The sequence below is a fragment of the Stegastes partitus genome, unplaced genomic scaffold (genome assembly GCF_000690725.1).
Source record: "Stegastes partitus isolate 25-593 unplaced genomic scaffold, Stegastes_partitus-1.0.2 Scaffold267, whole genome shotgun sequence".
NCBI lineage: Eukaryota > Metazoa > Chordata > Actinopteri > Pomacentridae > Stegastes > Stegastes partitus.
This window is the reverse complement of record NW_007577998.1, coordinates 147,378-173,950: the sequence shown is the minus strand read 5'-3', so window position 1 is coordinate 173,950 and position 26,573 is coordinate 147,378. Positions and strand designations below refer to the sequence as shown.

At 41.8% G+C, this 26,573-nt stretch overlaps 1 protein-coding gene across 3 annotated transcripts; it reads left to right on the top strand.

The window, feature by feature from the left end:
• The first annotated feature begins 3,402 nt into the window (after positions 1-3,402).
• LOC103357676 (methylated-DNA--protein-cysteine methyltransferase) lies at positions 3,403-23,523 on the top strand. Of its 3 annotated transcripts, none has more exons than XM_008282342.1 (5): positions 3,403-3,488; positions 5,994-6,139; positions 15,023-15,183; positions 19,675-19,814; positions 22,719-23,523. In XM_008282342.1, the coding sequence occupies exons 2-5, from the start codon at positions 6,003-6,005 to the stop codon at positions 22,845-22,847; spliced, it is 567 nt and encodes a 188-aa protein (XP_008280564.1). In that variant the 5' UTR covers positions 3,403-3,488; positions 5,994-6,002; the 3' UTR covers positions 22,848-23,523. The 3 variants fall into 3 exon arrangements, with proteins under 3 accessions (XP_008280564.1, XP_008280563.1, XP_008280562.1); XM_008282341.1 differs by having other exon boundaries at positions 5,991-6,139; XM_008282340.1 differs by lacking the exon at positions 3,403-3,488 and adding an exon at positions 3,532-3,599 and having other exon boundaries at positions 5,991-6,139.
• Positions 23,524-26,573: the final 3,050 nt, after the last annotated feature.

Genomic DNA, 26,573 nt, shown 5'->3' with positions numbered 1-26,573 from the left:
CCCACCTTCACATCCTCTGACCCCAATACTGGAGAATAAAACATACATGGTGACTCACTTCAACACCCCACATCTCCCTTCCAACTTCATCTCTGAATGCATCTGGATTTTGTTGCTAAATGAAACAATGACACCCTGCTCGGATTGCTGAAACCTTTATGCTGAGACAGCTCTGCAAATTGACAGAGCATGGATTAAATTTGTTAAGTAAAAATACATGAAAATAATTGAACAGTAAAATCTAGTTATTATATAAATTAACAGTGCTGTTGATCAGCAAGCACATTCACAATAAACGTGGTCAGTAAGAGTAACAGGAAACACGGCGTAACAATACACTCCCTCTCCTTGGTAGCTTCCTATCAAATGACCCGAGCACGTAAAATCAAATCAACACTGGAATGGATCATATCAAATTCTAATGAAAACATAATGTGCTCTTAAAATGTGTGTTGGCCCGGCAGCCAGTCATCCAGAGAGTCTCCCCCAGATGACGTGATGAATAGGGAACACCGATGGAATATGCATCAAAGTCGAGCTCATGATTTATGTAATAGCAGTCACTTGGACACTGATTAGCTGCTCTGTCAAGCGTGTAATACGAGAGGCACAACCCCTGGTTTATCAGTCATTTATCTGAAGTGCGTCCTGATATTATCACTGGATCCTAATGTCATCATTATGCCGCACAGCATGTGCGGGCCAGTGTGTCATGGTGCCGGCGACACTGCCTGTCAGGAGTTCAAGCCTCTTCATTTGCAAAATGCTCAGACATTCATAGCACTGTGTCAACAGTAAAATAGAGAAGCCACATCATATCAGAGATGGAGGGACAGAGGCACACAGGCACACTAAATAAGTGGGCACTAGAGGGTACAGAGAAATTTTGTCACATCTTTGTGGTCGTGAAATTGCTTATACGATGATCAGGCTAATTCTTTCGAGAGGAGTGGAATAACAAAGTGTCAAAGTAAAAAGAACAAAATAACAGGTTGCCTTTTTTCATGCCTGCTTCATGGTTTGATTTAGAGGAACAGACATAACATCTACTGTACAATGGGTACACACAATGAGAACACCCAGACCTCCTCAATGTGCAATGTGAGGCCCACAGAGCCATTTCTCCTGATTAAAATGCACACTCACACACACCACTGTGTGAGAGGATGGTGGTTGTTGAGTCTGTCAGGACTTTCCTGCTCTCCTGGAGAATATCTGATATCATAAATGACTTCAACTCCTCCCACGCCAACATGAGAGTAAGATTGCGAACACAGGAAAAGAGAGCAAGACACAGGCAGGCGGTACAAGACTGAGCTCTGACAATCATATATTACCGGATGGACAAAACTGCTAATAAACAATTTCTGTCATTACGACAAAAAAAGGTTAGGGTTGTTATTCTCGCAAACATCTGGTGCTGTACACTAAAAGGAAGCTGTGCAACATATAAGTCTATCAACACCTCACGCAAACAAAAATAGTGGGGGAAACTGAACAGGAAAAGGAGCTCTTTGAGTCCCAAACAAAAGATATCAGCACGGCTGCCAACACAGACAGGGCACCACACCTTGGCAATGATGCCGCTCACAATCAAAGGAACAGTCGTCATCAGTGGAACCGTGTTTTTAAAGGATATCTTAAAAAGATTGAAAATATGTGTCATTATGGAAAACAATTGAGCCTGGAACCTTTAGTATACCAAGTTCTTATGTCACTCTCACGCACTTCAGGCTGTTTATTTCAACACATAATGGCTAAGATATTTCCTGTTTTTAAAATAAATTATTTGTTCTAGTCAGCATAAATATAAGTGACTTTAAAAATAACGTGTCAAATGTGCAAAACAGCTTTGATGTGCCAGTGGCAATTAAAATTAGCATACAATAAAAAATGCATTATAAAAAAAGTAAAAGCTGTCTTCAAATAAATTTAAAATTGTACATTTGAGGCGTGTTTTTTAGTAAATGCAATAAAGCTAACAAAAAAACACACTCTCTGACTGCCACATATGATAATTGTTTGGCCACTGAATGCAGCATTAAAATGATTTCAAACAGTATGGCTCAGAAGATCCAGCAGAGGGGGCTGCTTACTGCAATCATATGCTGATTAATTGAGCTTGATTCTCCCCATGCTGCGAACATAAGTTGTCCCACACTGTAGGCTACATGTTGGTATGTGGGTAAAGGTTACAAGGCTTTATCGAAGTCACCTTTTACCACAGGTAGCCCTTCACATCATTTTTGATGAATATTAAGAAAACAGTGATTTTCTGATTATCCCTCATCAAGCCTATATCAAACTAGGTTATGTTCATTTTTATTAATTGTGCATGTTGCTCTCTAATTAGCTAATGAGAGACAAAAAGCAGGTTTAGAGCAGAAAAATGCAAATGACTCTTAGAAAATAGCACAAAAAAGTAAATGGCAAGGCTGAGAATCATCCTTCATTGAAATGTCAGAGATAAATGGCTCAAATGTCACATCAATTAAAACGGGGGACAGTTAGTAGTTCATTAAAGAGAGAGCCATATTGCACCGTCGGGTACCGTTGCCAACCCTTACTATCTGGGGCAGACTGGCAGCGGGTCCAGATGGCACGGAAATCCTCACAGATTTCAAAATGGTCTCTGCAGGGGTGGCGTTTTCTCCCCCGCTCCCACCCTCACCGCTGAGATGGGGTGTGGGCCACAGGCCCACGCCGGCCTACACATTCCAAACGGAGGCATGCAGAGAGCTGAAGGCACCACAGAAATAAAAATAAAGCTGCAGAGGACAACAGACACTTTAAAAAAAATACATGACTGATACCACACACTTGCTTATAATGACTGAAATATATGCTTCTACTTAATCTATGACTGCTCCAGGCAACATAAGGCAACTCCCTCTCCTTTAAACTGCATAAAACTCTAATAAAAGGATTGAGTGCTGCCCCATATGTTGTTCATAATAACATGCTGACTTTATTAGTTGGTAATACATAAGATGTTATTGGCTGCTGCAGTCACATAGGTGTTTTTTATCCACACACATTATGCCTGGGACCCTAAAGGCCTCACTGAGAAGCTGTCACTGGAGATGCAGAGCAGGATAAATGTCTCAGCTATAAGTGGAAAGGTAAGAGAAATTAATTCTCAAAATATGCATTATCATATTTTTCCTGCTGTAAAAATATCAAGCAAATCAAATATCTAAATCACTACCATTACTAGTCTTCGGTGGGCTGGGGACCCCCTGAAGGACCCCAAATCCCAACTTGAGACCTATTAGACAATCCTCTGCTGTGTCTGTCCCTGGCAGGGGGCGGAGCGGAGACTTTCATCCGGCCAATCACAGAGCGAGCGCGGACTTTTGCCTCCTGTGATTGGCCGGCTCGACCACGCTGCCGAGAGAAACAGGAAGAGACTTGTGTGACATTTGTTTTGCAGAGGGAAAACGACTGCGCAACGCACAGGCCCCGTACGGACGCAAAGAGCTTCATTTGTAAGCTGCAGGGCTAATTTATTGTGTATTTAACGACCTCTACGTAAGCATATCATGATATGCAGTTCAAAAATTCCCCGTATGCTTAAGCTACGGAGCGTTGTATCGTTGGTAAGTTAGTGCAGGCCTCCACGTGCGAATCCCCGCTTGTTTTTTTCGACGTTTTAAGTGCACACTCGATATTAACACAGTGTTTTAAGTAATTCTGAGACATACCTACTCGAAGAGCCGCTGGCAAGCTCCGTCTGCGCTTCGGCGTGTGTTTCCTCCATCTTAAATGGCACGTTAAGGACACATGTTGCATTTTCACACCTGCGCAGTCACGGTGCGCTTTCTACTCAATTAATCACGCAGGTTTGACCAGGAACTAGTCTAATGAGAAACGAGTCACATGATTGACGAGCATGAGGACGCTGCCAGTGATTTTTAACAACACAAGCTGCTTATTGTTTGTTGTTCCTCACCGTGAAGAGCCGGGTAAACATCCAGACATTCAGGCACTCACTTAGACTAGTCTAGTGCGCCGAAAACGGCACAGAAACAAACATGATAGCATTATTTTTAATCAGCGCAGACTATTAGGCAAGGCCATTATTGCCAAAGTCCATTATTCTATCTATGAGTCTATTACCAGCTTGCTAAATGGCAGACAGTGTGTGCAGCGCTTATCCAAAGTGCACTGTACCATTGTTTGGCTCAGAAATTTCTCGCCTTTATTGTCAGTTCAGGAAAACCCCTGATGAATACAGTGAGAGCTGCAAGAGTAGAAACAAGAAAGTTGAAGCAGACGCATTTGTGATCACATACCATGACAGATGTGGTGGTGGTGGTGGTGGTGGTGGTGGTGTGCGTATGTGAAGAGGGGTGGGGGGTAAGGGGTAATCTAAAAATAAAAGATATCTTGTCTTAAATTAAAGGTACAGTCTGCAATAAGTAGTGAAGCAATTGTCTTTATTCCTTTGATTGTTTTATGGCTGTGGATTGCAATTATTAATGTTAGATTTTATTATGGATCGGTGTTGGAAATAGTTTAAAATGATATCACAATTGCATGCCTCCTCAAAATCCAGTTCACTTTCACATAAGCTAAAGAAAAGCACCAAATCACTTACATTTGAGAAGCTGAAATTAAGGATGGTTCAGTATTTTTCCTGGAAGAAAATTAAAGAATTAAATTACCGTCACAATAGTGGCTGCTTGTGAATAATCAATTAATTGTTTCTCTTGTGTGTTTTTTTCTTGCTTGATTAAATGAGCAGGCCATGATACAAGATTTAGTAAGTGTTAAAAGTTTGGTTGTTAAAAATTAGAGAATCTATTTATGTTTATTTTTTTTAAATTCTCACTTCTTATCTTCTTAGATTTAAAAACTAAGCAGACAAAGTTTTCCATCACAAAGTGCCACGTCTGTTCAAATACTAGATTTGTCAGTCAGCAGAAAATATAATTCTGTTTTTGCAGCTGAATATTTATTTGAGTCACTTTTGTAAGCAAAAATCTCTGGTCATTCTCTCTGGCTTTAGTTTTTTAAATTGGAAAATTTGCTGCTGTTCTCACTTTTATCTCATGGCCTTTGATTTCTGGTCGTGAAAAAGCATCACCCTGGGACACTTCTTCTGGGTCACTTTTTCTGTTTTTTAATGCAGTAAAGGATAAAATGAATAATTGAGAAAATAGTCAGCAGATTGCTGAAATGATTAATTATGGAAATAATCATTAGTTGCTGCTACATATGTTACAAAGTACAAACATTAGAGATGAAAAATTATGAATGTGGATTATGTGTTTTATTAAGAATAAAAGAAAAAAAGAGAGAAAAGACATTTGTACCCTTTATACTTTTTAGAGCAAGGTTCCAGAAAGGAAAGGTTTCCTTGGTTGAAACTCTTACAATCAATGTGACCTTTATTTATTATAACCCCCATCTCTCAAAAACTCACATATAACATAGTCAATCATCTCTCCTTCCCTCAAAGTAAAAATAAAAAAGGAACTGCTGTCTGGTTATTGCCAGTATCCATCTCAGTCGTCAGAAAAGCTGCACGTTTTTGCTGTTGTTAAGGGCTGGAAACCAGAATCCCATCGGAGTTGCACCCTAAGGAACAAATTTAATGCTAGAAAAACATCCCGGCCATCAACCAAAAATGACGGATTGAAAATAATGTCGAGCTATCTTGGGAATCCCCCACCAGACAAGGGAACAGACTGCATTGTTTTTCTCATTTATGTGATATATAGAACAGAAAGAGGGGAAAAAATGGGCGATTTATTGGTTAGATAGGCGTATTCTTTTCCATGCACAAAAGAAATATTGGATAGTAATGTAGGGATCAAGTCACATCATGACATTGTTTGGAGGCTAGGTGTTCAAATATGTAAGTCATCTTCCGTTGGTGGGCCGCTAGGTTTTCAATAGATCATTCAATGCAAATATGTGTGGGAAATTGTGAAAGTTGCCACATGAATATGTCAATGAACGCAGTGTAATTTGTACTTCCTCAGCAGGGCAGCAAGATGAAGAAGCAGAGGGAGAGCCAGTGCACTCAGAAGACCATCTCATTGCTGAGCCCCCTGGGGACGATCCAAGTCAGTGGATGTGAGAATGGTGTGCACACCATCCAGATCCTAATGGATGTCGCACCTGCTGAAAGGTACTGTACAACAGCCGGGCTGGTGACGTGATAAACAAAGGTGTGAAATTTACAGGCAGACAGAATCCACTCCTGTGATGGAGTGCCACCATTCCTCATTGGAAGCAGGGCATTTTTGTAGATCCCACAAGAAATATCCTGGAGAAAGTTGGGCAAATATGAGCAGGCACTAGAAATATGAGGGGCACTAGAATACAGTTGGGCTTGAAATTAGATTTCTGATGGCATGTGGTTGTGATTCTTCCCGCAGTATATTTGAAATTTCTGAAAAATAACTTGTTTATTACCCACAAGGGAGTTGATTAGAACGGATGTCTGTAGGGTCAGCAAAGGCCACGGGGAGCATGGACTGCTCTCTCCTGTTTATTTATGTTTCCTTCAAGTTGTATGCAGTCGTTCTGAGTGTCAACTGACATTCAGAAATGTAATATGTGATTGCATTTCATGGCCTACCCATCCCTCAAAATTGTTAGAAGGTTGGCAGTCTTACTGAAGCGACCGAAACTGATTAAAGTCAGCGTTAATAAGTACTTATTCCGTATTTTTACAGGTCCACATCCTACATCTCAGATTAGTTTTGATTAGATTGAAATTAAATATCCATGTATCGCAGATTCGCATTTGACAAACTTGAATGGTTTGGGAAATTAAACCATTTTCAAATGCACCCGGATAGGAAGTTATCCTTTTGAAAATGTATGTTCAAATTCTAATTTATGGAAACCCATTAATGACCTTGTATATTATACCTCAACATGTGTTTCCTTCTCGACTGTCTGCTATTTCCTAAAATTCATCAAGCAGTAAAAACATTCCACTTGTTGTTAATGAGTTGAAGTGAGAAAATTAATAATATGGAATTTTGATTATGGAAGATGTCCTGTAACCATGCGCAAGCACCTTTCTCCGTCTCCTTGTGAACAGGGTTTAATTTGTGTGTTCAGGTTCAGTAGGAATATGCAAATGAATTTAATGATTCGCATCACTAGATCATTTCTCAGTTTAATATCATTTGCTACGTCGGTCATAAGTGAAGCCTCGATCACATCACTGTCTGTACGTTCTCAAAGGTGTGAGCGAGAAATCATTAGCGAAAATGTTTAGATTTTATCACCGCGAGTTGAATATGTTGTTATTGTCATAGGACAGGGGAACTAGAGCCACCTCAGATATATGGAGTAACGCAATGTAAACAGGCATTAAGGGAGGCGAGATAAAGTGACAAAATACAGGCTTATCTTTGCAACCGGCTTTACATGTAGATCTCACAAAAGCCTGCCTGTAGCAGTAATAGTTCAGATCAGGCATTTCCATTGATTTATTTATGACATACTAAACAAGGCTCTTTCCAGCTTCGGATGTGGTGTGGTACCGGCTTAGGAAGTCAGTGTGATAAATGATCTCTAAGAGCGTATTTTGGATAAGGGAAATAGATAACGTCCATGCATAACAGAAGGGGAGTCCTACAGCAGCTATGTGTGAGCGAGTCAAAGCTTTGAAGGCTTACATGACCGTGTTTGCTCTCTCTGTTTCTCAGATTCACTATTGGTTGGTGTTGAACAGCTGGAGCAGCAACAAAAGCATTTGTGGCATTGATAGATAGTTATTGATAAATGCCATTATAGCTACATAAACGCCCTTGAAGTATTGCTTACACACCATGACCGTCAGCTCTTTCTAATAGAAACGTCTCAAGCCCCTTTTGCTTCCTAACTGATCTTAGGAACATTTCCTGAAATCAACCTCCTCTGCCAGTCTAACGACAGCCCTGAAGGCACCATCAGATGAACAAATTCATTACATCTCAACAACCCCTGTTGGGGCCCTACGCACCAGCCTCCCTGTTAACCAGTTTTTTCCCCCCTTTAGTTTTTAGCATGGCCTCAGCGTTCACAGAAAAATGATACGCATTTTGTTTACAGGAGATTACTATTATCTGAAATATGATGCTTCTTGCCTCTTTCACACAGAGCACAGACACATAATACAGAGGAAATCATGGAGCACTTTTTTATTAGGGTGAAAAATGAAAAAAGGGCTGGACTCCTGCCCCGAGACATTTTGTGAGCATATTATTTTACAATGCTTTGATCAATTTGTCTGTCAAGCTGGCTGAGATGTGGGGGAGCAGGAAAAAAGCAATTTAGCTTGTGAGGTCCTCAATAGAAATGTACTACAGGAGCCTGTGTATGACATGTTGCATTAGAACCTGAGTAGCCTTTATTGCCTGATAATGTCGCAAGGCAATGCTGATATCAATCACCCTTTAACAGCCAGTATGATGTGTTTTTATGAAAAGGGGGGGAGAAAAAAAAAAATAATGCATGAAGCATTTCTTGGAAAATAATTGATTTAATTCTGAGCTGAGGGATTTCTACTTTTAACAACATAAAAATATTGTGTTGAAAAAAACAGGCACAAAATGTGCTAGAAGCTAAAAATTGTTACGAACAAGCTCTTTGCATATGCTCCTATAGAAAATTGTAATTAATTTTACACGGATAAACATTCTGTCTCATTTGCATATAGATATAAACAATATATTTGTGCATCTGAATTCCCTGCACACTTGGGTCACGTGATCTGCCTAAAATCCTAAGTGGCTAAAACCAAAAATTATCATTATATTTCCCAGGCCATAAATCCCCCTTTTTTCTCTGACACAAAGCCTTATAAATCTGTGTCTGATTTTTCACATTGCACATTGTTTTTAGTTAATGATTTTCATCTGTTTGTTGTTGCTGTGATAGCGGGGAAATGTACCATATGCTCCGGCAAAAGACAAATGATTAGCAAATGAAATTCTGGACAGCTGTCAGACTGAAAGCGTTTGGTTGATAGCATTCTGCTACCATAATTAGCTTAAGCTTTGGGTTAATTAACTTTCTACCTGGATATGCATAATAATAGCATTCTGCAGAAAGCCAAGGAGCTTCCAGTATATCAGCAGCAAAGGCTGGCTTTTTATTTTGTATTTCGGCAGCATATTTCAATTTCAAGAGGCGATTTAGCTCGGGAGCATCGTCAAATATTGTAGATTTTACTCCCCAAGCCAGATAATTCTGAAACAATAGGGGTGTATTATGTGGCAGAAATGCCATTTCTGAATGTAATTAAAGCGGATGAAAGCAATCACCAATTTTTAAACGCTTTTGTCTAGCATGAGGCCTACTTGTAAAAAAAATACCCATCAAGAGGAGAAAAGAGGCAAGAGAACCCCCAAGTCCTTATATAAGAGGCCTTTGAGACTGAAGTGAAGTACAACAGTAATTAGTCTTTTGTATGAATTTGCCGGCCATGGTCATGATTAGTTAAGCATATGAGAGGACTGCAGGACTGCACTGCTCTTAAGGAGGAGGGTGTTAAAGTCTATTTATCACCAGTTATCCTCACAGCTTTCCATTATCACTGACAACACTGGATGGGGCCTGAGAACAGCCTAATTGTTCTGAGGTGGAGTGTTTTTGTGTCAAACCCGTCACCTCAGTCACATTGGCATTCATAAGCAGCCAGACATTTTCCATCTATCTAGCCCTAATACCCAAGCTGTCACAACAGCTTTTACACACTACCAACGCCAGTGTGAAATATCTGAGGTGATGCATTTATCGTTTTTCTCACACTCATGTAGTGTTGTGAATCAATGTCCTGGTTCACACTGAATAGCAGTATGGTAAATGTGTTCCCTGTTTGGGGCCTGTTTACATGATGTGCTCACACACCGGGAACCATAACAACAACTTCTTGTATTTTTTTTTTCTTCCTTCGCTGTAATCTCTCCCTCCTCTTTTCCGTCTTTCATTCTCTCCCTGGATCTGTTATATTCGGTCTAAAATAATTTTAATCAATTTAAATTATTATTTTTGCTAGATATAGATATGCTATATATAAAGACAGCTGCGTGCTAAATAAACTGCTTACATTTGTAACTAAAATGCTTTGTCATACAAACAGTGATCTGCTGAGATATTGAATGAAATCATCAATAAAGCAGGGGAGAGACTGCTTGACGTAGTCCCTTTAGAAATTGTATGAATAATTCATTGTGTAATGATATTCAGATGATTTTTGTTCTATTTTTTACTGCGGCCTTAGAATATTGTTTTGCATGTTGTGAAGTGTAGTACTCAGCTGCGTATTCATTAAGGTGCTGCTCCCACTGGCCCTTGGACCCATCTGTGCTCTATGTTTATGCCTCCGTCTCTCGGGACCGTCCCAATCAGGCTGCATGTGCCATTTCCTGTGTAAACCAACACCTGTGTAACACACTACCTGTAAACCGCCCCACGCAGACGAGACACTGACATTCACTCAGATGAAAATCTGCAAATGTTGTGGTTTCTAAAGCAGAACCTCCAGGGTGAGGTTGGGAGCCAAATGAGAGTTACCGCTCACTGTAGAGATGCAGCTAAAAGCAGCTCCTGCAGCTTTTTTTTTCTTTTTTTTTTTTCTTTCTCCCTCTTTCCCTGCTGTCGACCGGGAACTTTTTTCCGGCGTGAGGGTTGTGCTAGTTTGTTTTAGAACTTGATTGGATTCTATATCTGCAACATGCAGAAGTGTACAGTGTGTGACATACTAAGGCAATATGCAGAGAGATGATTCCGCTCTGACATCTTGGAGAGGAGTACGAGTCAATTATGCCCAAGTGTTGTTCTTGCTTATCTTCCTGCGGCACCAAACAAGGATTTAGTCAAGGATTTAGGGGTGAGGGGGCGGTGGTGGGGATCATGGTAAGCGGTTCACAACAAAACACTCAAAACTCTTGGGAGCGGGCACTGATTTAAAAATAAATTACAGAAGACGAAGCGCTAACACTCAAGGGCCCTCAGCAGTGCTGGCGTACACAGGTGAAGATTAGCCTCCTCGCTAATCAGAGGAACAAGGCAGTAATTTGCTCTGAACACAGACAGTAATTAGGACTTGGTGACACTGGATTCCCATAATGCCTTTGTGCTTGACGTGGTCAAATTTTGACAGAGGCTATCCATGCAGGGTCACTGTCCCCTCAGTCTCTCGGCCCTCTTCAGTTGAGGCTCTAAAAGGTCCCTGCAGTTACAGGGGATCCCTAATGTACTTTATGCCTCCCTCACTGGCTCCTTACCATTCGGGTAATTGGAATCTCTTACTGTGGCACTTGAGAATAGAGGCTAAAAACGCTATTTGAAACTGCTCAGTAGTCTGTTGTAGATAAACATTGCTGCGTCGGGGTGTGGATACACTACATAATGGAGTAAGAGTTAAGGCTCTGGTAATACATGCCTTCACTGACTCCCGTGGCTAGCCAGTTGGGAGAAGACCTAATTGTTGTGTGCTTTGTTGCCTACTCTGCAGTATTTTACCACCACCTTTATGTATTGGATTGAGTGTTGCGGCCTCTTTGGTGGACATTCGCTAATAAGAGTTGCTGGATATCTAGAGAGCAGTTTATCCGGCCCAGTTGTTTTTATTTTGAAACAGCGGAGCACAAAACGTGCACCCCAGAACAGAATAGGAAGCATTCCTCACAGCTTACCACTCCGAAAGCTCTCGACTTTAGTGCTGCTGCAGCTAGATAGGCATCTGAATGATCTTCAAATGGTTGAACGAGCTGCATTGAGCAAGTAGCTTACAATTGTATCACAGCCTTTGGCTCAGAGACCATCAGGATCTTGACATTCATAGAGACATGCTGTATTTTTTTCCCTTTTTAGACAGTCATTTTAGGCTTTTTTCATGCTCTCTTGAGTCTTTGACGTCTCTGAGTTAAGTATCTGCAGCTATAAGGCTGAGGAAAATATTGGACTGCTCTTGGCCTTTTCTATTTCATCCTCTGACCCGCCATGTTACCCATGATCGGTGAAGGAGAACTCTGGCAGGCTGTGTCAAAAGTGACAGCCGATCGAGTCAGGATGAGCGCCATCACGCTTCACAGGATGGAGGCATGAGTTCTGAGTTTTTCCCCTTTTTGTGCAATATACCATTACACCCTTCGCCAGATTCCTTTCAATTAGATCCCGTGGTTAACCTGTTTCATTCTTACGTCTGCAGCTGATAGAAAAAGTCTCGCTGAAGTCTTGTGCAACTAGAGATACCAAATATGCCAAAGGAAACTGACAAATTTAATGTCAGGTATTCTTTTTTTTTTTCTCTTTTTTTTCCCTTTGTCTCCTTTGATTGTTCCTTCCAGGATGAATGAAATAACCTCCAACATTATATAAATGCTCAATTCATTCTTTATATTAGAGTTGGAAAATAGGTAGAACTCCAAATGACTCCCACTTTACGCAACAATGATTTATGGTAATTGGAAATTGATTGTGACAGGAGCACAATATTAGAAATTTTCTCAAATCACAATCTTCTATCAAGGGAAATATTCTTTTTAGTGCAGCAGATCCTTGGCTAGTTTGGAATTAGTTTCTTATTTCCTCACCTGTGATGAAATCGTAAATGGCTGAAGGACGTTGGAAAAAAATGATTTATGTAATCAGCAGATAATAAAATAACAATTCTTCTTTAACTTAATTTGGATTGTTTATTCAAACTTAAACACGCTTGCTACACACAGTTATTGAAACAGTTTTTATAATCACTACTAATTATAATTCTTGATTTTCATACAGGGGGTGGCAGTTACTTTAGGACAATATAAAGATTGTTCCTCCTTCGAGAGTTTCTTTGTAATTAGTCCGACATTTATTACACATCTCTAATCTCTCATTTGAAGGGCACGGTGTCTAATGTGCCAGTCTGGACTCTATAAGGATCATATGATGCTGCTTGATTTCTGATTCACTGAAGCGACTGGAAATGTTGCCAGCGCAGGAGCTACATCTCCACTGCCCACATGCTCTTTAAAAACAATCCCCCGTTGCACCTAGAGGTGACAGACTTCAGCTCGACTGATGTTGTTCCCCCCCTTTTATTTATTTATTTCGCTGTTGTTTACCAGCCATAACATGTACTGCATTGCATTAACTTTTACTACTGTCAGTGTTGTATCACTCAAAACACCTTTAAAGCAGGCGCATCCATAAGCTAAGGGGAGAGGAAAATTAGCCACGGTGACAAGTCTGAAGTGTGAGCTGGAGGTCAAAGGTGCCAAGCCTTAAGCAAAGGTGCTCTAGCCTTTGTCCGGTAGATTGTAAGGGCCTGCGGGTCCAACAGGAACATTTCCACACACAATATCCCCGAGCTGTCAGTGTGCAGCGGCTGGAACATCCTCTCAGAGAGAAAGAGGGGGTGTAGGGGTGGGAGGGTAGGAGGGAGGGAGGATGCGTGTTGGGGGGTGGAGGGCATGGGGTGGCGGCGGCGGCGGCGGTGGTGGTGGTGGTGGTGGTGGTGGTGAGAGGGAACAGTGGCCTGAAGATCCTTGCTGAGAGAAAGAGAGGTGGGGGGATGGTTGGGGGGTGCGTTGGGGTGTCGGTGGTGGGGAGCCAAAAGAGCTGGAGTGGGAGGATAGAGAAATAGAGAGGGGGAAATGAGGAGGGAGAGCTGGTGGTGGGGGGGAGAGGGAGGGATAGAAAGGAGAGACAATGACAAGTAGGGGCTGGCTGGGCACTCACCCATGCCGACAGAGATTGCCATGAGCCATGGCCATTGTTTGAGCGGGTCTCAGCACAGAACCCGCTGGTGGGTTTCCGAGTTTTCACCACTCAACTATAAACTGCTGTGTGGTTTATTTAGAAATGAGAGTATTTACACCTTTTACTGTATTTACACCCACTGTTAAACGGCACCCAGGAGATTTTCATCACACAGCCACAAACTAGCAGGCAGAGCGGTTCTCTGAAAACTGACCTTCTCAGTCATAACACTCCAGTAAACCTCAGCTTCACATGTCCAATATAAAACGCTGCTCAAACTGTGACCCGCAGAAGTGTAAAAACACTTTAGGGCCATGTTGTTACGGCAGGCAGGAGAGAGACGGTCTGTGTGTTTAACAAAGTAAATGTCTATTATTAATACCATACAGGATAAGCCAATTTTGAAAAAGGGGCACTTAAATGGTGATATTATTTATTTATAAGTCCTGTACACCAGTTAATGGAATTGGCGGCCTGCTTTAGATCCACAACACAGCTTGAGGTCCACTTTGGAGTAATGCACATGCTAAGAGAGGACCTTCCCAGTAGGGTCTTTAAGTGTCAAATATGGGTCAGTCTGCTTGCATTGACCTGGGGGGTGGTCAGCAGCAGAGAGAAATTCAGCTGTTAAGTGATGCCAACTCAACCATCGGCAAATTCCTCCAAGCATCTACTCATGCTAAGATGCATGTCCAAGTGCAGCGCTTTGCTGGCCAGCACCGCTCTGGCCAAAAAATCCATTTATTCTTGTCATGAACTATAAACTAGACCCAAGCAGAGTTGAAACTGTTGTTAACGCTGCGCTCTTAACTTTTTCTGACTACTTTAGAAAACTCTTTTTTTTTTCTCCTCTCGCTCTCTCTCTTTTTTCTTTTTTTTTTTTTTTGAAGAAACTGCTTTTGCTTCCTTACGGTTGTTTGAAATAAAGTGTTAGCACTGTTCCGTGTGATCTGACAGTGTTTTCTTTCATACTCTATCATTCCGCACTCCATATAAATGTATATGTACTGTAGCAAACGTCTGGATTACTGCCTTTATTGTTTTCTTGAACTTCGCCGTGTCTTTCGCGGCTCTGATGTTTGTCACAGGCGAGTGACGGGCGGCGGTGAAAAGTGTAACTTTTTTTGGATTTTAACCACGTCTTGATTAACAGCTTTAGTTTCACTCAGCAAATTATGTCATCTTGCATCTGTGTCACCCGTGGCGTGTTATTACACTCTTGTGACATATTTTAGCACTGTTCAACCAAGAATCTGGTATTATGATTGCTCCTCTGATCCCCACCTCACCTCCCCATCCTGCCTTATATCCCTCACAGGAGCGGCGAGGCCCCCCTGAGCTGTGTGGTCAACGATAGCCCGGCAGAAACGAGCCCCGAGTTGCAGCGCTGCGTTGAATGGCTCCAGGCGTACTTCAGTGAGCCGCAGACCGCTGGGAGTCTCCCGCTCCCTGCCTTTCACCACCCCGCCCTGCAAGGAGGTCTGTCATGGATAAATATTTGCAGAGCCATGACTGGGATCAGGCTTTCACTCTTAATTGTCAGTTACATCACTTACACTCACTGGCTCACTGTGTTATAATGAAGTATTTTATGGCTGAGAGAGGGAGAGAGAGCGAGGCAGAGCGAGAGCAGAGGAAAAGTGAGTGAGTGGGTGAGCGAAGGAGAGAGAACAGAACACAGAGCTGTAACTTGGTTCAGTAATCTGTGGCAGCTCTTACCACGCGTGTTAGTCTTGGCAAGCTTTTCCATGATTCTTGGCACATTCTTTGAAACTGATCGAATTCCACTCTTGACATTTTCAGACAGGAAGCTTTCTTTTTTTTTTTTTTTTTTTTTTTTTTTTAATGAGAACATGTGAATGGTGGTAAAGTTTGAATGAGCTTATTGTTGCCTTGACCAGTCACCAAGGGCGAGTAAAATGAAAGCACCCCAAAAATGGACAATTAGTGTCCTTTCAACTGGTAGCTGTGGCTGCGGAGTGAATGATTGAGGGTGCTGAGGAGAGAGGGGAAGAAAAAAAAAAACGGAGGAATTAATTATCCCTGGTGTTTTTGTTTTTGAGGAAACGAACAATACTATAGCCTGACAACTCATTTTTGAAAAATCATAGGCATAAATTTGTGTCATTTTCAAAACAATTACAGGCAATTTCTTTGTCACGCTGAGATGCTCATTGCATTTTAACTTAAAGATTTTTCAGAAGCACTCATTTACACCCAGAATCACACCTACACAGAAAAAAAAAATAACTCTAATATATGCATTTAACAATTGTGCCTCTCTTCCCCTGCAATCAGGCCTTAGTTGCTCTCTAATTTCATGCAGATCTGCAGTGCTTGAGTGATGGCATTTTCAATGAGCAGGTACTCCATCGAGACCCTGTATACAGCTATGAGTCCCACGCTCCCGCAAAGGCAATGCAGAAATACATCAGGACCAATTACGATATCAACTTTCAGTGTGATTCCCTTCGCCACCAAGTGCTTGTGTACCAGCCCCAGGCTCTTTCAAATCGCATCTCATCTGAAGTCTTTGGGGTTTTAATTAAATTTCAGGATAGATGGAATTCTTCATTAGTACCTGATCTGAATAGGTGATTGTGCTGTGTTCCACCTCTCTCCCTCGCCTGTTGTTTTGGGGCTCCGTAAATACAGGGTTTAGGCTTGGATTGCTCTCAGTAGTCAGAACCATAGGCCATGCCAGTATAAAAATGTTAAATGTGAGCATCAAGAGTATTTGTCTTTCGAGGGAGAAAAATAGAAGGTTTTTCTTCTTCTTCTTCTTTTTTTTTTGTGTTCATTAATTCACAAATAGTAACGTTTAGTTTTTGCCATACCGTTGTACAAATTCCTACTCGATCCAGTCGTGCAGCCACTGCCTGTGTGGGGGTGGGGGTGGGTTAAAAAAAAAAAAAAAAAGAAATACAAGTTTAATCAGGTCATTACAATCTGTGACAACCAACTTTTGTTTGCTCAGTTATCTTGTGGGAGAACCTGAACGCAACAGCGCTCTCGCAGCACTTGTCATGTAATATTGAGTTGTGACCTTCACTTGAAGTGTTGCCATGTTTATTTACACATTTCTGACAAAACAAGCCACTTTTCATATTAGCTGTCACGATATACCTGAGAAACAGAGGTGACATGAAAGGAGATGCGAGGTGCGGTTTCCTATACTGCCTGACTGATTGTCATGCACAACATCACACGCAAGTTTGGTCGACGGGGGTAAAGGAATGGTGAGTGCATGCGTGTGTTATGCTCAGTTAGCTCGTGTGTGTTTGTGTGCGCGCGTGTGTGTGTGTGCGCGCGCTCACATTTGCTCCCTCAGAAAAACACAGACACTAACGTGGGTTCTTAAAACGATGCATATTCTTATCTCATTAATTATACATCCATATGTAACAGACGAGAGGATCTTAGTCTCGGTAAGCGGCACAGGGAATGTGCGGGGAGGGGGCCCGGCAAAGGGGGGGAAGGGCGCTCTTCAAAGCCCAAATGACTGTGTTCCTGCAGGAGCCTGAACCTCCCCCTGTGCACAGCGCAGGGCGAGATGAGACACTCACCAGGACTCGCCCCTGTGATGTGGAGAGGAATTAGGGAAATGAACGTTTTCAGAATATCGAATAATCAGAGAATCATCAGCACCCCGTCAGCCTTCAAAAGTATGGATCCCTCAAGACTCAAGAGACACTTTGACTGGGAGTCAAAGTCTTCCCTCCCATTAGACACAAAGGATAATGAGGTAGCTGCATTTCCACTATTGTCTTTTTATTCTCACAACCATGTACGAGGGTGACTGTCAGCTGGAAGTCATCGCTCCAAATCTATCATTAGCAGGGCTGATGGAATTCGGTTTATTGTTTTCTTTCTCTTTTTTTTTTTTTCTTTCTTTCAAATTGCTCTCATATACAAAATTATGAGCGAATCAATCACACATGTCAATAGCCTCATAATCACTAGATGTGTTCGATTTTACTCGCGGCCAATTTATCTCTGCCTCCGCGGTGGCCCTATCACCTGGCCTCACGGTAGGTAATGACCTGTGACATAATTATGGGATGTCTGTAAACATGTAAGTGGTTCCTCTCAACTTTTATTTAAACAATTGACATCACTGCACCCCGATCTAAAGAGGGTCCTGACCCCCAGACACACCGTATTAGGCTCTTTATGAAGTATGGGGCTGGGGGACTGCTCTCCAAATCATTGCTGGTCACCTCGAGTGACCCGCATGAAGTCTCTGTCACTAACACTGATGAGGGCAAAGTTCTTTAACCTCTGCGCTGGCAGATAAAACCACAGACACTTGTTTTGTCCAGAACTGTTGGAGATGCGAAAGCTTCCAGGAGAAACAGCTGCTCAGGATTTGTAAAAGGTGTAAACAGCGCCATAGCTTGTTGCTCGGTCTGTTTGTAGGCAAAAGTGCTCAGCGGCGTCTGCTGGTGTGACACTGACTTTGGTTGTTTGTCAATAACGTTTGCATCAACGGGGATTTGTCATCGCCATAGTCTGGGCAAGTTGTCATCTAGCCACCAGTCACAAAGCGGTGTAGCGCACTCATCATGTGGCCAAATCTGAGCTTTATGAGGGAGAGCAATGCATAAAAAGAATTTTCAGGGGTGTATCTTATCTGCTCATAACATTAAGTCTGTCTGCGTAAGAGCCCGTCATCTCGTTGACAGCGTGATTATTACCTGAAAAATTATTAAACAGTACCTACGGGCCTTGTTCAAGACAAAGAACTCACATGGGTGCGCATCAATCAAATGTATCCCCTTTAGGTTTTACACTTATTCCCCCCAGTTTAGGCAAATTGCCTTGTTCGCGTGGCTTTGTGTAGCAGAGAGTGACTATAAGGTAGCGAGGGAGCCTGGGGAGCAAAGGATGTTCACTCTGTAGAAGAGAGACAGGGGTGTGACATGTTTTCACACAATGCCAATTTAGAGGGATTTCACATAGATCACTTGTCATGTGCTCTCTTAGACCATATAAATGAGAGAGAATGGGAGATCACTAATTGAATTTTCATGACTGAGTACATGTATATACTAGAAGAATCTCACCCCCTCTTGATAACGAGACTATTGTTCCCCATCTTGTTCTCTGTGCGCAAAAAAAAAAAAAAAAAAAAGTGTTTTCCGCTCGCTACACAGTGCATCAGTGTCTTAAGGTTTTCGAGATGCTTCAAATACTTTTTCCCCCCTTCTTTTCTTTAGCAATCACAGCTAGACAAACATGCCTCTCAGTCACTGCCTGGTAATCCAGAAAAAAAAAGATAATGCTACTGCTAAAGTGCTAATGAAATCAAAGCCGTTAATGTGGTCGGTTAAGCTGCGGATGATTTGAAGAATTCCGCCATTTAAGTGAAGATGATATAATGAATCTACTCTGAATAGAAAGCAATTAAAAGGACAAATTGGTCTGATTAACCTCAAAGTCATCCCACTGCCACAAATGGTGTGCAACATTCAAATTATTATTATTAAAAATCTGGAGCAGATTTGCAGTCTTTTTGGCCTCTCTTAATCCTTTTAAATGAAGGAGCGAACTTTTTTAATTTTAGCTGTGACCTTTCAAAGCATAACCTAGATTTTTCTGCCATAGGAATAATTTTCTCACGTCAGCTTCTGTAGCATGTTAATACTAGTTCTAAGGTCAAATGGAGGGACTTCTATGTATTTCGGTGTTTAATGAGGATTGTAAAGAGAGTAAAAAAAAAAAAGGAATGGTGCAGAGCCAGGATGGACATTATAGTTTATACCAAGTATTTATTAAGTGGATCAGAACGTAGCAAACTTTTGATTTCATTTCAAACCACTAGATAATTTCAAAAGAGTATAATCCAGGTTTTCTTCATGTCACCAGCCTCCCAGTCGGCTGTCTGAGTTTGATTGATTAAATGAGGAACTCTCTCTTTCTTTTTTTTCCTCTGTTTTGTCTCTTCCTTTCTCTCCGTCCTGGAAAAAGATGCGTTCACCAGCCGCGTGTTGCAGGTACTTCTGAGCGATGTGAAGTTTGGAGAGACCGTCTCGTACAAGCGCCTCGCCGAGATGGCGGGAAACCCCAGAGCGGCGCGGGCGGTGGGAGGGGCCATGAGGAAGAACCCGGTGAGTGTGGCTGACATTGATTGACAGGCTTCTTCCTTACTTACCTTATTTAGTCAGGCAGTAAGTGATTGTTTTTTATGGCGAAACTGCCTGTGATCCAGAGTTAATTAGTAAATTTTACAGGTAATAAATAGGGAATTTGTTAAGTAGTTGTGGAGACACCATCATGTCACGTGACGCAGTGATAAATAGCTGATTAATTGATATTTAGTTTGACAGAAAATTAATCTGCAACTATTTTGATGCTCTGTTAATCATGAGTGGTTTGGTTTTGGCGAACCGGTTGGATAAAAAGACAAACTCTCACCTTGGACTCCTGGTAATGGGGATGGACATTTTTAGCTTCTTCAACGATTATCCCAAAAAACAACAAATGAATCAATAAAAATAAATGAGCAATTGTCTGATTTATTATTCCTAAATGTCATTTTGTTTATGAGAAGCAGCCACAAGCGAGTTGTAACAGATGTAAAGGTTCTGCATGAATATTTTATGCTGTAATTGCATGTAAACATAAATGAATAAATAAATACAAATAATAATAATAATGCAAATTGTTACACGTATATAGTATGTGCATCACGCTGCGGGTGCATTTAAACACATATGATCCAATAATCTCTCTCCACGTTGAACATGCATAAGAAGTGATAACATACCGACTCATTTTCAGCCCGTTTGTTTTGTTTCTTGAAGAGGCGCTGCCCACAGAAAACTAGTTATGCACACCACTGGAGTTTTTCAATAAAATACATTTTAAAAAGTTTTCCCTGATGGAGGATATGTAATCTAAACTGTGGGTGTGTTCGAATATGTGCGATGGCGAAATAAACGCCTCCCTCTGAGAACAGCTGAGGAGTGAGAGTCTACCTACAGCACGATTTTAAGCCCACACCTTTTGTTCCTGTTCTCTCAAGTCTTTACTGTAGATGTTCGCTGCAAATCTCCGATTCTTGTAGGAAACCTGGGCCGCATCATTTTGCCCATGAATCCACTGTGTACAAAATGGAGGGCTAGAGGGCAAGTGGTGTGTCTTCTTTTGATCAAACCCTTTGATCAAAGCCTGTTTAACTCTGCCCATGTAGTGCTGTGGGCACCACCGGTGTGCTCTGTGAGGCAGAGAACACTACTTGTACAGCAATGCAGCCAGTGAGATGTTCTCCCTCATATGTGCTGCAAAATAGCTTGTGTACATCCTAATCTTAGTGCTGTGGTTTTTCTTTTTCTTCTGATGCTGTTTTGCGATTGAAGTCGGGAGGGGAAAAAAACGAATTTATTATGAAGGAGGTAATCAATTTATAACACTGAATAATTGCAGATATACCATAAATATAGCATTTTTGTTTGTGCATTTTTAATGCAATGCACTGGATTCTCTATACTTTACATTAGCCAATGGCATTGCTGCTGGATGGCTGTATAATACCTCTCAGTCTCATGTTTTACAGACATTTCTTTCCTTTCGTCAGGGAGGCTGGGAGCCTGAGCCCTCAGCTCCTGATACAGATCCAGAGTCAGATTGTCAGTGTCAATTACTTGTCAGTAGCACTGCTCCACTCGGGCTTCAGCTGTGAAAAGCTCAGTGTGCTCAATCGATCCTCGCCTCTCTGTGGCACTTCTTCTTCACCAGGATTTGAGTATTGATAAGCCTGGTGTAGTGCTCTTTTCCCCCCAAGTGAAGAGGCAGATCCGAAGGCCTTGAGGGTACCCTGCTCTCCCTCCAAACCCGGGGAACAGTATTGATCCGAATACTCGAGCAGTATTTCTCTGTCTGCAAGGTTAATCTGGGACTCGGAAAGTTTTATTGCTGTTGATATGGGAGCGGGTTTAATGATGGATTTGAACTGAAACACACTGCATGTCCAACTTTCATATAAAAGGCTTGAGGTGCAACCATCATATCGGGGAAACACGGTGAAATTGGAGAAATATAGTCACACTACAGCAGCGGTTGTGATGCTTTTTTTCTTTAGCATAACAAGAACAAAAGGAGGGCAACATTAAGAATATTTTAAAAGAATTAATTGCTGTGATTCACTCCAACCATTGCCACTCTTCTTGTTCTGAATTCACAATGATCGAAGTGTTTTAGGCTTGCTTGTTTAATCTTTCTCCAGCCATTTAGTTTACAAAGAACTCGGGACCCCCCTGGCAGTCGTCTGCAACAAGAGTAAACGCTTCACCGACTTCCTCTTTTTAATGATCACAGGGTTATCAGATCTTAATGTTGACACCCTCTCGATTGAATATTCATCCTGCTGGTGTTTTTGCCCATTAATTTTTGATCGCTTCTTTGCTTTTCACTATTAAAGAGTAAAAAACATTTATACCCAAAGACTGAGCCATCACCCTGAATGTGGATTTGTGCAGGATCAAACCAGACACTTCTGGTGTGGCACTTTGTTTTCATGCAGTGCATGGATATAAAAAGTGAAAAAAAAAAAAGTGCAGTTTATATTTTCTGCATGTTGGTTACTTTTAAGTCGCATCGTTTATGTGGTAAATCGGATTCTTTCATACATAATACATATCTGCTATCAACACCTCGCAACTATTGTGTTGCTGTGACAATAAATGTCAGCCTGAGCATAGGAAAGCAGTTGATTTTTAAAGATCTAATCTGTATTTCTGTTTATATTCAGATGTCAGGGTTTTTTTAATAGTAAAAAAAATCCTAGCTTTGTAGGAATTTTTAAAGTTTAAAACTTGTAGACAGAAAATCTGCTTTTTTTCCAACCCTTCAAAATGAATTTTATAAATTGAAAGAGAAAATGAGCGAAAAACAGAAGTAGACTTTTAAGAAACGTGTTTGTTCGTGTGTCGAAACGTTGCGTAACATTTGCGAAAAATTTGCCCGTTTATTTCCCTCAGAGTTGAATTCTTCTCTCCCTCTGTTTGTGCCAGATTCCTCTCCTCATTCCTTGTCACCGAGTCATTTCGAGCAGTGGACAGAGTGGGCCGTACATGAGCGGCAAGGGCGACCATCTCAAACAATGGCTGCTCACCCATGAGAGGCAGAGAGGGGAAGGCTAAAGCATGACAGAGCCCAACTGTCCTTCATTCAGTACACACACACAAACACACACACACACACATACAAGGCCGGGATTTTTTTTTATTTTTTTAAAGAACACAAAACAGGGCCATAAAGTTTAGCAAGCTTGGCACAGACTGTGGAACAACTGGAGTTAGTTGTAAATATTCAGTTTATACCCCTTTTTTTTTTTTTAAATCTAAGAATAGAGATGCTGCATAGTTAATGTGATACAGAGTTGTTGCAGAATTAGAATGTACAAAAATAACTTAAACAGAGAACAGTAGGAATTACAAACATATGCTCCCGTGGGTCTCCGTTGCGTTTGCCAGATAGTGCTGGAATGGTTTTTCTAAAGAATTATTATTCCCTTAAAAATATGTCTCTTGCATTGTTGTTGTTGTTGTTTTTTTCCTAAGCAGAATTAGTCTTTGTACCTCTCGTTGGTTTTTTAATTTCCTGCCAAGTGAATGCTTTGTTCAACATCCAGTGATAAAGGCTCTGAATTTTACGGCTACAAAGCTTTGTAGTGAAGCATTTGTTTTGTCTTCATTTAGATCTCATTGTTTGCTCTCGCCTTACAATCCACCTAGAGTAGAGATGTCTTATGTATTATATACTGTACTTTTTGATACATTAGACGCGTTCGAATAAATACGTTTTGAAAATGACAAATCTGGTTTTTTCATCACTTTAATTGTATTTAATTTTAAAACTGATTTCATATCGCATTCGCTCAGTTCAGCTCATAATTAATTATGCTGTATGTCTTTCTCCTTGCTGCAGCTCTCTGTGTCAGAGCTCCTTCTTTTATTTCTGAGTAGTGTTTTCCATTAGAGGGCAGTACAGAACGGGAAACAGAAATCAACATTTCAACCTTGAATTCATTCTGCACATTTAATCTGTAATTTAAATGTTTATGTGTTATTTTATTTTCATCACAGCCCCGTTTTAATCCCTTTGGGATAAATTATTCTTTGTTAAAAAGACCATATGGAGAGGGCAGCAGTGTTGGTGTGTGTTTACAAAAATCTGATGCTTTAATTGAATGTGTCTTCTACTTTTATTTTCTACATTTCCTCACAATGATCTGTCGTTTCAAAGACAGTTTAGTCTTTTTGTTCCACTAAATTCTCCATTCTCCTCACTGTCTGCTGAAGCTCCAGAGTGACCCTTACTTGCCCATAGTTATTCCTCTTCTGTTCAGCCCAGGTAGCCTAATAATCCACCCTCCAAAAATAACCTCGGCTCTAACCTTTGCAGAACCAATTCAAGTGGCCCACTCGCTGAATACATTTGAACTTCGCTGCATTTTTGAATTTCTTATCCGATCAGCTCTGTGTGGCTGTCTTGCCGTGCTGCTGGACTCACTTACTCTGCCATTGGAGCACCATCGCAGCGTAAATGTTGAGGCAGCAGACAGGCAGATGAAGAATGAGACTCAGTCTGTGGTTTCACAGAGGGCTAATGATGCCTGTGGTGACTACAGGCTACAGTCAGCCCCCTAACGAAGGGAGCTGTGACACAGCCACAAGGGGTCCCATTTAAGCCAGGCGCACTCTGAAGTGCACTGTAAGCACCCTCCTTTTTTGCTTGTGGCTAAGTAAATTCTATGGAATGCTATGAATTTAGCAACCAGAGATACTGATGTCTGTAGAATTCTGCGGTTGATGTTAAAAAACAAGTCCGGCATCAAAGCGTCACATGTGCTGCCTGTAATTGGCCGCGTAATTTGCTTAGGTACCCAAGAAGTCTCTTAAAAATATCGCACACCTTTTATTTGCTCAATTTTTTACATTCTCATAGTGTTTCTGTATTTATCAGCATAAGTAGCAGTGTTATTATTATGTCTGTATTATTTTGTTGTTGTACTTTCACCATGCGTGCCACTTCCATATCATGCTGGCTCAGAGATAAAAAGGAATTAGATTAAAAGAGGCTGAGACGATCTCATCATCCGCACTGTTAATCTCTGTGAAACCTTTAATTTTGGCCTAATATCTGCCTCCATTTCAGAGAGGAAGACTTCATGAGTGCACGTGCGTGTGTGCGCGCGCGTGCACGTGTGTGTGCGTAAGCATGTGGCCATGCATGTTGGTGTGTGCACATGTGTATGTCCATATGTGTGTGGGTGAAGTGGATGATATTGAGTCTGACTTCATAAATCACCCAGACACTGATAAACTCCCCATGCACCCACACACCGCTAATGGGCAACCCTTAAGGAGTGTGAGTGTCTCGTGCGGCGTTTGATTCAACATTTATTAACCCCCTCACACACACACTCTCTCTCACATATGACACACACTCATTTGAGCCCCAGAAAGAGCGAGGATATGGTTGGTGGCATCCGCAGCGTTAGAGCGGGGTTCTGACCTGGCCGGGCCGTATTAATCATGGCCGATCGTAGTAAGATACATTTTAGCTTATACAGCCACAACAACAACAGCCTCTGCATTTCCTAACATTAGTTTCCTTCTCATAACTTATATCCTGTCTCCAACTCCCTACTTCCCATCTCATATCCTGGCACCCCTCCTCATTATAGAACAATTTTCTGCCCCCACATCAAATACAAACACACTCTGTGCTTCCATCTCTTGCTCTTCATACATGTCGGCTCATAATTCTAATGTTATCACAACCTGCACCCCTTGGTACAAGTCGCAAGCTTAGCGGGGACCCAGCAGAAGTTAATCCCGCAGCCGCATCAGTGATTCATAAATAGCTGCTTTTTATTCTTCCAGAGAAGTTTGTCCGCTTAAAATAAATAAAAGTAAAACTTTTGGAACACATTAACTCAGCTGCAAGCAGTGCACTGTTGCTGGGAAGCCAGAGGAGTATCCGGCATGCAGATAGGCAATGTCCAACAGTCAGTCAGACAGATAGACACAGGGATAGATAGCTGGATAGACAGACATTAGACTGGGGCTTGGCTGCGCTATCAGGTTTCCTCCCCCTCTGTCTGTCTGCCGGGACAGCCTGGCCTCAGAGGCCCTGACACCGAGGCACCACGCAGCCAGCCACGACAGCTGCCACAGCAGCATCTAATACCAACACACTCCATGCTACGCCACAACTACAAAGAGAAATATCATTTCAAACATGGCATACTTTGATGCTCTTGTAATGATCTTTGTGTTTTGAGAGGGAAAGCAGGAGGACAGAGGATTCGTATGGTGCCGTGCTTTTTTTAACATTTTTGTTTCTTTAGAACAAAGAGACTCCCCTCGACATGAGCGAGTTTAGTACAGTGGTGATGAGACAGAGCAGGATTAAATGAGAAACTAAAAGAAACCCTGAGAGGTATCAGCATGCGAGTGTGCGTGTGTGTGTGTGTGTTTGTAACCTTGCATCAGCGTGTCATTGTAACCTCGTGAACTCAAGCGTTGGTCTGGGGGTCTCTAATTAGGAACGGCTGATGAACGGCCATACATTACGTGAGAGCGGGTGCCTGCGAGTGTGTATCGCTGCATGTATCAATCTGTGACTATGTAGTGCGGTTGTCAGCGTGGTAAGGAGAGTGTCTCAGCCTGGAGAAAGTGCAGGTCTAGCCTTGGTCATGTTGACGGAGGGGCGGCACTTCAGAGGCTCCAGGACCCCATGGCACCAGTCTCCCCAGTCCCCCAGACAGACTGGGAGCATCTGGGCTCTGTCAGCGCCTCTGGCCCCTGCAGACTCCGATCTATATGACGGGGGAGAGGAGTGCATTGGATCAGGGAGAG